This window comes from Dipodomys ordii, unplaced genomic scaffold, assembly GCF_000151885.1.
Source record: "Dipodomys ordii isolate 6190 unplaced genomic scaffold, Dord_2.0 Scaffold17, whole genome shotgun sequence".
In the NCBI taxonomy this organism is placed as follows: Eukaryota; Metazoa; Chordata; class Mammalia; order Rodentia; family Heteromyidae; genus Dipodomys; species Dipodomys ordii.
Window position 1 is genome coordinate 9,879,649 of NW_012267233.1, and position 10,807 is coordinate 9,890,455.

The window sequence follows — 10,807 nt, forward strand, 5'->3', positions numbered from 1 at the left end:
TGTATCCTCCAGAGAATATGCGCAGTTGTGTCCAGTAAGGAGAGCTGTGTACATGAGCCAAAGCACCCCACCATGGGTGGAGTGAAGGGTTCCTGGCAGAAGAAAATGCTTTTCAATAACCATAAATCACTGATTAGTCAATGACAGGTGCTTATTGGTTTTGCCTCACCCACTCATTAGCTATCTGCAGGCATGGTGCTAGGCACTGAATACTTGTTTCCCTTTGTCCATAGCTTTTATAATTTCTCTTTTTATTTAGGAAGCATTTTCTAGTTGTGTTTTCATAATTTACACATATAATTCACAACAACTCTTAGTGGTTGGGTTCTGTGCCCCAAATAAGGCAAATGTTTGAATCAAGCTGGTTTCTTTTGGGGACTGCTAGCTCTGTGCTAGCACCTTGTGAATTCCATTTTAGGAGACTTTGGGGAAGCTAGCCTTGAGACTTTCTCCCTGAATTTAGTCTGTCCAGGGTAAATTATGGACTTTCTTTGGAAAATATAATTCTGGCTCTGAGGGATGAAGTCACAGGGTTTCCAAAACCTAGTGAGGAATCACAGAAATGCAATCTGCAGACCTTTCCCTCTGCAGATATAAAACCTAAAGAAGGGAATGCATGCATTCCAGAAGGTTCTTCACTGATTGTTTTTTCTTTTCATTGAGTCATTATTTTTCATTGCTATTCTTTATTTTTCTTTTTAAATGGAAAGTTGACTTCATACTTTAATACAATGCATCTGACAAGTGATGCCAATCTCCACTAAGTTGTGCCAAAAATTTATTCCAGTTGTAGTATGCGTTTTCTGCCCTTTTCTTCCTTATTTTGCCCCCAACATGCAATCACCCCAGCTGTCCCCCAAACTCTTCTCTTCTTTATCCTTCTCTATAGCCCATGTCCATCTAACATTTTGCTTTTTGGGGGGGGCTGATCCTGGGCTTGAACTCAGGGCTTGGTCATTGTCCCTGAACTTTTTCAGCTTGAGGCTAGTGCTCTATTACTTAAGCCACAGCTCTGCTTCTGGGTTTTGTTTTTGTTTGTTTGTTTGTTTGGTGGGGGGAGGGAGGTTGGTGATTAATTGGAGATAAGAGTCTCATAGACTTTCCTGCTTTGGCTTGCTTTGAACCATTATCCTTAGATCTCAGCCTCCTGAGTATTACAGGCTTGAGCAACCAGCCCCAGGCTATTCTTATTTTTATATTATTTTTTATATGTCTCTTGTCACTGGACTGAATGTTCCAGGAGAAAAGGGAGTTTTGTCTGTTTATTCCACGATGAGTCTCAGAACCTTGAGTCAAGCCTCAATCCTGACAGACATGTCATACCCATTTGAGAATGAAGCCATTAAGGGGAGAAGATTGTCTCTTCTTTCTTGCCTTATGAAGCTGTTGTCTGATTTTCTGCCTATGCTTTGTTCATTGTAGAACACAGGGAAAACCCAGTAGATAGCCAAGCAGCAACCCAAGGTCACAACGTGGCCTTCTAATTCACAAGCTGTATGATTTGGGAGATGCTACTTCATTGCTTTGAGTTTTCATTTATTTGCTTACAAACTGGAGAAAGCCTAACCTCCCACGTCCATAGGTGGCTGGGAAGGTTCAGTAGAATAATATGTGAAGGACCATTATCTTAGACTATTTTAGTTTGCCATAACAAAATTCCTGCTGCTGAACACTTCCCTTAGCTCACAGTTTTCTAAATTGAAAGCTTATGGCCAAATGACCCTATTTTTGTGACTGGTAAGGACTTCAGGCTCTACCATAATATAGCAGAGGGCATCATGGCCGGAACACTGTGGCATGGAGAGATATCACAGAGCAGGACAGGGAGAAAGAAACAAGGAGCCAGACAGGATCTTTTAGAACAGCCCACTCTCTGGGGAATTAATCTAATCCTAGTCCATGACACCTGCCTCAGACAGGTGTCTTCATTCATGAATGGAGTCCTCACAGCCTTGAAGCCACTAGGCTTCAACTCTTTGTAGCTAATACCAGGAGCCTCACCAGAGCCAAGCTTCCAACACATGAGTCTTTGGGGGATCAAACCACATCCAAACCACAGCAACAACCAAAGATAACATGCTGCCTTCATTGACTGAGTCTAGCCCTAACTCCATAGTGGGCATTTTGCACATATGGTCATCCCATTTGGTTGTCATGAGATATGTACTCATAGTGCCCAGTTCCTTTTACAGATGAGAAAAGTGGGAAACATCCCCAAAATTAAGTGACTTACTCACCAGCTAGTAAACAACAGAGACAGGCTTGAACTCAAATGTTTTTAAATTCATGTCCTTAGCATTCCCCATTATGTTCACAAATCAATGTTTTTAATGAGGGGACGGAGTACTGGAAAGGATTTGAGAGGGCAAGGCATGATGGAATGCCCTGTATTCTCAGCTACTCAGGAGATGGAGGTAGGGAGATCAGCCAGGACAAAGTTAGCCAGATGCTATCTGAAAAACAATGAAAAGCAAAAGAGTTGGGGGCATGATTCAAGTAGTAGAGTTGCCTAGCAAATAGAAGGAGGCCCTTAGTTCAAATCTCAGTACTACAAGAAAAAAAAAGGAGGGATAGTATGTTTCACCTGATTTACTTTTTTTTTTCAGTTGTGGGGCTTGAACTTGGGACTTGGGTGCTATCCCTGAGCCTCTTTGTGCTCAAGGTTAGTTCTCTACCACTTAAGCCACAGCACCACTTCCAGATTTTGAGTGGTTAATAAGAGTCTCACAGGGAGTTTTCTACCCAGGCTGGCTTCAAATTGAAATCCAAAGATCTCAACCTCCCGAGTAGCTAGGATTACACGTGTGAGCCACCAGCACCTGGTTTTAATGTACAAGTTTTGACTTCTAAGTAATACATTGTTATTCTCTGGTATCCATAACTCAAGCAGGCAAAAATATATAGTTTCAAAACGATAACGGTATTGTCAGGCATTCCTCTTCTTACATCCAAGGAGCAAAACTTTGTGGCACATTCCTGGAGACATGTGTGTGTGTGTGTGTGTGTGTGTGTGTGTGTGTGTGTAAGAGAGAGAGAGAGAGACAGAGAGAGACAGACAGACAGAGAGAGACAGAGACAGAGAGACAGAGATAGAGAGAGTGTTAGGACTTGAATTCAGGGTGCTATCCCTTAGGTTTTTCTCTCAGTATTGGTGCTCTACCACTTAGCCATAGCTCCATTTCCAGCTTTTTGGTGGTTTTTTGGTGATAAGATTTCACCAAACTTTTTCTGCCCAGGCTGGCTTGGAACTATGCTCCTTAGGCCTCAGCCTCCTGAGTAGCTAGGATTACAGGCGTGAGGCACTGGTCCCTGGAGAGTTGTGTAGTCTAACCAGTTGCAGATGGTGTTCTCAAGTGTAATCATCCTTCTTGGTAAAGTATTTGTAGTTATCTACTGAAATAAATTCTGGACTAAATTGCAAACACTTCCAAAACAACTTATTCTGTGCTCTTCTGCCTTGTTTGTGTTCCAGCCTTTCTGTGCTAATGATTTTGTAAATGTGGTTTAATTACTGTTTACTGAAAAATAGCAGCACACAAATCAGTGGGAGACATAGCCAAAATGTGTCCAATTTGCTTCTAGTGCAAAATAGCTAATAAATGAGAGAAGTACTTGTTAAATGTTGGGAAAGGAACTTAGGTGAAGTTTGAAGAAATCGTGCTTGGGAGCAAATCATTCTTTAAAGTAGACTGAAATATCAGAATAACAATATTCTATGCCCCAAGGCCAGATACAGGTGATTTGCATATAATGAAATTGTAATAATGGAGAGTTGACTGAGCACCACCCCCAAAGAACTATAGTTTAAAGAACTTCCCAAAAGGAAAACCTGAAATCACTCGTAAATTCCATGAAGTGTTTTTGGAGCTCTGTAAGCTCATGTATTATGTATTACCTCATGTTTCTGAATTCTTGCCTAGGGCAAATTGCCAACTTAGCAACTAAATGACAGTTTTGAAAATTCTTATACACAAACCAGCCTCTTCAGTTTTATTTTCTTCCAAAAAAATATACCAGAACACAAAAGGGAAATGAATGTTATTTCAATGCTTAGTTTATAAATTCTATTCTACGCTCCATTTGGATTTGTAGTTTAATTTTGCTCTTATATAGAGGAGTTTGCTGGGGGGTTCCCCTGGACTTCTGGTCATGCCAGTTGCCCATTGTAGGACAAGATGTTCATTCTTCCTGCCCTTCAGAGGATATCTGCCTCTGAGAAAAATCATGACCAACGTCGAACTCCAGTTCCTAACTCAGAATAAAAGTCAGCTTGTTTAGATTCCCCTAGAAATAAGACCATGACTGTTCCAATTAGATAGGAAGAATAGATTCTGGTTTATTTCTTTAAGCCAAATGATTCAGTAATTCATGAGGTTTCGCTCCAGTTTCCTGATCTATAGATGTTACAAATGAAATAGGCCATGTAAGGTGCAAAAACAGTCCTATCAGAATTTCTTTTCAGTGAGACCACCATACAGATGGTACTGAGTGTTTCTAAGACCAGTTCTTTTCAAATTTAAATTATATTTTTCATTTTTGTTTTCCAGTACATGGTGGGACTTGACCTCAGGGCCTAGGAGCTGTTCCTGAGCTCTTTTGCTCAAGGCTAGTGCTCCACTACTTTGAGCCACAGCTCCACTTCTGGTTTTTGAGTAGTTAATTAGAGGTAAGACTCTCACAAGGACTTTCTTCCCCGGGGCTGGCTTGGAACTGCGATCCTCAGATCTCAGCCTCCTGAGTCGACAGGATGACAGGTGTGAGCCACCGGTGTCCAACTCTAAATTGTCTTTAATAGTTGTACAAAGCAGTTTCAGTTCAACGTGTCAGTTTTTGGATACAGTATATCTCAATTGATATCACCCCTTCCATGTTCCCCCCACTCTCTTCTAGCCCACCCATCTCCAGCTTCGCATATGCACATTGAATATTTCGACTGCATTCACCCAGCACTCCTCTCTCCATTTCCTAAGACCAAATTTTAACTGTCTGAAAGCTAGCATGACCGTTAGCATGCTGAAAGCCAGGACTTCCTCCTGGGGTACAGCCTCCTCTCCCAAAAAGACTGTTCTATATTTGCGTATTGTGATTATCTTCCTGTCTACCAGTGGTTTCTTCTCACTTAATGCTCCTTCCTTCATTAGTTTACCAGACACCACCCTGTGATGGCCCTGGAGATACAAATGTGTCTGTGTGCCCAGGGCTGACTGTGCAGCAGGAGAGAGACCGATGAAAATGAATATATCTTCCAATGCACAGACCCTGCAATCCGGATTAAAATGCCATCAGGATGTCTTTCAGATAGCCTGTCTTTTTTAAGCCTCACTTTTTGTTTTGTTTTGTTTCCAATAAAAGAAAAAGGCAAAGTTCAGAGTCTCTGTTATGAGAAGAAATTTGTCTCTATCACACTCAGTTCTAAGATTTCAGAACTGTGCTCAAAGTCAGGTGTCACCTCCTCCTGTTCTTCCTCAGCAGAACTGGCTTTGTGGATGGGAAGATGGTATTTACAGCTGTCTCCCTCCATGCTGCCTTCCTTCCCACACTGGCTTAAGGAAACAGGGAACAAGAAGGTGTGTGCTCTTATTTTCAAAAATGGAAAGATTTTAGCCAGGTGCTCATGGCTCATGCTTGTAATCCTAGCTCTTCAGGAGGCTGAGATCTGAGGATCTTGGTTCAAAGCCAGTCAGGGCAGGAAAGTCCATGAGACTCTTATCTCCAATTAACCACCAGAAAACCAGAAGTTGCTCTGTGGCTCAAAATGGTAGAGTGCTCGCCTTGAGCTGAAGAGCTCAGGGACAGTGCCCAGGCCCTGAGTCCAAGCCCCATGACCAACCAAAAGTGTCAGGATGGATCTTAAAACACACAAACAAATAGTCTTCAGCTTACAAAGGTGTTGTGTCCTGATAAAGGCATGAAAGTTGGAACTAAATACATAGAATCCTGTGCAGTCTAGCACATAGTTTAGTGTCTGCTTTCTCCTCCATTTTATGGTATGACTGACAGCTGGGAGTCACTGCTGCTGTCCAGAGTAGAGAAAGAATATTAGACCAAATATCACTAGCCTAGGAAATGATCAAAACTTACAAGCAGCATTCTACTGAGTGCATGTTATTATCACGCCATCATGAAGTTGAAAAATAGTAAAACTGGGGAATGTTTGTTAGTAGCATAGTTAAAGAGGTATGCATACACACAAAGGACACTCATCAAAATGTTAGCAAAGTTTATCTCTAAGGGTTATGTATAAACTAAGTGCATCCCTTTGTTGTTTTACTCTTTTACTTTGGACATGTACTACTCTTCCAGTAAAAACAAATATGAAGTTGTTTGGAATTTAATAGGGAAAGTTAGTTTCATAAGCCACCATTGTAGGAGGTAAACAACTTTATGAAGCATCATCTAAACCATCTAAAGCCAAAGTGGGCAGTAATTCACTCTGGATTTAAGTAACTGAACTATTTCAGAAGTGTTTTATGGTATGTTAGGCTTGTTTCTATTTTCCTTCTTTGTGTCTCTGTTTATATTATCCAAGTGGTATCCATTGTGTACTTTACATGAAAATAGTCTAGCAAGAAAATACACTAAGTTCTCCCTTTTAGTCTCTTTCTTCTTCCTCCTCTTCTTTAATTCTTCCTGCTAGGATTTGGTATTAGAACCTCAACCTTCTTGTATGTGTGTGTGTATGTGTGTGTGTGTGCACGCGTGCGCACACGCGTGTGCAAGCATATGTACACAAGCATGCACATGCTGGTAGTGAGACTTGAACTCAGGGCTTGACTCTTTTGCTCAAGGATGGTACTCTATCACTTGAGCTACACCTCCCCTTCCAACTTTTTGCTGGTTGCTTGGAGATATGAGTCTCTCATATTCATCTGCCTGGGGAAACACAAGCATCAGATCTCAGCTTCCTGAATATTTCAGATTACAGGCATGCACCATCAGCAGCCCGCAACCTCAGCCTTCTTAAAGCCAGACTCAACCTCTTGCTAACTGATAAACCAGAACAAAGTGATTAACTCTCTCCTAGCCATCGATCTATTATCTTTTGCTGTCTGGTTGGCTCTGGCCAGTGATATCTTTTCTCTATAGCTTTGGCTGGCTCATCTTCCCATTGTTTTGTTTGGCTTACTGAAATTTTGCAAAACCTAGATAATGCTATTGGACTATCACAGAGTTTGTTTGTTTCTTTCTTTTTCCCAAGGAACAGAGAGAAGCTCTGAAAATTATATGTGCTTTCTTTTCTGTCTGCAGTTAAATTCTTGCCATCAGGATGGGGAAACAGAACAGCAAGCTGCGCCCAGAGGTCATGCAGGACTTGTTGGAAAGCACAGACTTTACAGAGCATGAGATCCAGGAATGGTACAAAGGCTTCTTGAGAGACTGCCCCAGTGGACATTTGTCAATGGAAGAGTTTAAGAAAATATACGGGAACTTTTTCCCTTATGGGGATGCTTCCAAATTTGCAGAGCATGTCTTCCGCACCTTCGATGCAAATGGAGATGGGACAATAGACTTTAGAGAATTCATCATAGCTCTGAGTGTAACATCCAGGGGGAAGTTGGAGCAGAAGCTGAAATGGGCCTTCAGCATGTATGACCTGGATGGAAATGGCTACATCAGCAAGGCAGAGATGCTGGAGATTGTGCAGGTAGGTAGCCCTCACCCTTTTGAAGGAGAAGAGTGTGTGTTAGAGGGAAGAATGGAAAGATGCATACGCAAACAGAGGAAAGAGATTACAAGTGGCTGGGTCACCAGGGTAATATATTTGGCCCACTTAGTTCAATACAGGGAGACTGACAATTAAAATCCACAATAGTGTCTCTTAAAAACTCAGGAACTCTGGCAACATGGGACCATGTTATTGCCTGTTATGAATCATCTGCTGCTTTGGAGTAAATGCCCCCCCCACTTCCAGTAGACATTTGTTTTTTAGCTGGCCATATTTACTTATGTATTTATTTATTTATTGTCAGTCCTGGGGCTTGAACTCTGTGCCTGGGTGTTGTCCCTGAGCTCTTCAGCTCAAGGCTAATGTTCTACCAGTTGAGCTACAGTACTACTTCCAGTTTTCTGGTGGTTAATTGGAGATAAGAGTCTCATGGGCTTCCTTGCCCGAGCTGGCTTTGAACTTCAATCCTCAGATCTCAGCCTCCTGAGTAGCTAGGATTACAGGCATGAGCCACTGGCGCCTGGCAGTTGGCCGTCTTTATTGCATCCAGTCCTCCATTGATTCACTGCAGTGACTTGTGTGGAGCTAGAGCCTGGGATCTACTTCTTCCACATGCATTGTGTTAATGATCAAGCTCAAATCCTGCATCTTTCCATCACTACTTCTGGCTCTAACCAAGCTATTTCGCATGAACAGTGTCCTCTGTAAAATATAGACCTCTCAGCACTACCCACCCATGTCATAGGTTTATTTTGTATGTGATTTGTCATGTGAAGTGCTTAGAACGGTGCCAGCCATGGAAAAAAGAAAAGTCAACACCATCATCATTAATTCACAATTTAATAACTTTCTAAGAGCAGAATCTGGACTCTAGATTCTATCTCTTCAAACAGGGATATAATGAAGATACTATCGTTTTACAGAGATACCAACCTGGCTTCCCCAAGTCAAACACTAAGACTAGGTTCTTAGAAGGGAACAGGAAATTTTAGGGCTGGCAGCATTTTCCTTATGGAACCCTAGAAAACTTTGAGGAAGTTGGGACTCCAGGTAAGGAGCTATGGTCATGGCAATGACAGCTTGATCCGCCGTAAATATGACTCAGGGACAGACACAGGACCCAAGAAGGTCTAGGCAAATGGCAAAGACAGTATGGGCTGCCAGTCCTCACTCCTTGGTAGATGGGTAAGACACAGTAGAAAAACACCTAGAAACAAAAAGCAGGACCAAGAAAATGGACATCTGGCTTCCTGGAAGGCTCAGCTCAGGTGTCACACTCATCCCAGGACATCTGGTGAATGTCCCAGAACATCTCAGCAGACCTCTGATGAGGTAGTGCTGTAATCCCTGGGAGAATGGCGAGGAGCTAGATAAGAAGGAGAATGTAATGCAAGGAGACAAAAAGGACAAAGAAGAGAGCTGAGGGAACAAATAAATGAATAGAGCTGAGGGAACGTGGTGATGGGAACTGGGGACAGAGCTAAAGGAGATCTACAACCCTGACCCGTGACAGGGCCCTAGGAGCAGGCCTTGGGAGCAGAACCTACATGGTTAGCTAGAAGGATAACATTGCAAGGATGAAAGAACAGGGATCTCAAATGAACCTTCCTCATCTGGAACTCTATTTCCAAATGCTTCTCTTTCTTTGACTGGGCCATCAGTGGGGTTTCCTTCACCTACAGCCATAGCAATCTAAAAAAAAGTATGTTAATTAATCCCTGAGTGATGTAGATCTTAGATCTTGTCCTCACTCAAGGACAAGTATGTAAGAATATATAATATCTACTATGAAAATATAAGCAGTAGAAGAATATAAAAGGTGAAACGGAACATTAGCCACAGATCTACCATACCACAAAGACAACTGCTGATGATCATTTTCAGTATCTTTTCAGCACCTATTTCCATGCTTTTTAAAAACATCCAGTTGATTTCATAATGTATATGAAGTTTTTTATCTTGCCATTTTCACTTTTTTTTTAAGATGCAAGGTCTAGAGTTTGGATTCAGGGCCTGGGTGCAGTCCCTTTGCTTTTTTTTTTGTGTGTGGGGGGGGGGTCTGGTCTGGGGCCTGAACTCTGGGCCTGGGCGCTGTCCCTCAGCTCTTCAGCTCAAGGCTAGCGCTCTACAGCGCCACTTCCAGCTTTTTTTCTTTTTGCTTATGTGGTGCTGAAGAATTGAACCCAGGGCCTCATGCATGCAAGGCAAGAGCTCTACCACTGAGCCACCTTCCCAGCCCCCTGTCCCTTAGCTTTTTCACTCAAGGCTGGCACTCTGCCTCTTGAGCCACAGCTCTACTTTTTGGTGGTTAATTGGAGATAAGAGTCTCATGGATTTCTTTCCCAGGCTAGCTTTGAATCATGATCTTTAGATCTCAGCTTCCTTAATAGCTAAGATTACAGGGGATGAGCCACAAGCACCTGGCTGATTTTCACGTTTTAAAAACATTAGCAAGGATTTATGTTCATAAAATGGATAAAGAATGGAAACAGAGGAAAGGGAGAAGCATCTGCCTCTCATATTCAGGAAATACTTACTGAAGGACTGAAGTAGACTCAAAATGGTAGGTCCTGTTGGTCAGGGGAATCTCAGTTGAATTTCTCTCTAAACACCTAGTCAACAACTCTTAATCACTCACTAGAGACATTGAATTTGGGGTGAGTTTATTACTCAAAACTTAACCTAGATGGGTCTCATTATTAGTTAAACAAATAGAGATATGGATTACTCAAAACACAAGGACAATAGTTCTAAGTTTCAGGATTTTCACTAACCACACATTCCCTTTAATTTTCTGTCTCTTTATTTAACAAAGTTTGCAGAATATGAACAGTTAAAAGAAGATGGTAACTTTTCAGTCTTTACTTCTTGGTACTGTTTTAGTTTTGAGTTTGGGCCTTTCAATTTTTATTTTTACTTTTACTCTTTCCTCCTCTGTTTATTCTCTCTTATTCCCCTCCTAAATGATTTTGGTTCCTTTTCATTTGAAAAGAATCAGAGGGATATAGGCCGATCTTCTATGGCAGCTTCCATGACAAGTGGACTGTTGGCCAGGCCAACTTTGAGACCCAAAAAAATTGTTTCCATATCCATAGCTAAAGAATGATGTGGAAAGGGCTGGGAAGGTGGCTCAGTGGTAGA

General features: G+C 41.9%; 1 protein-coding gene across 3 annotated transcripts in view; it reads left to right on the forward strand.

The window, feature by feature from the left end:
* Positions 1 to 10,807, forward strand: part of Ncald (neurocalcin delta) — a 395,542-nt gene that overhangs the window by 367,700 nt on the left and 17,035 nt on the right. For all 3 annotated transcript variants that reach the window (XM_013012593.1, XM_013012594.1, XM_013012595.1), the window contains one exon: positions 7,249 to 7,645. In XM_013012593.1, the coding sequence (XP_012868047.1) occupies positions 7,268 to 7,645 (378 nt within the window). In that variant the 5' untranslated portion in view covers positions 7,249 to 7,267. The remainder of the gene's footprint in view (positions 1 to 7,248; positions 7,646 to 10,807) is intronic.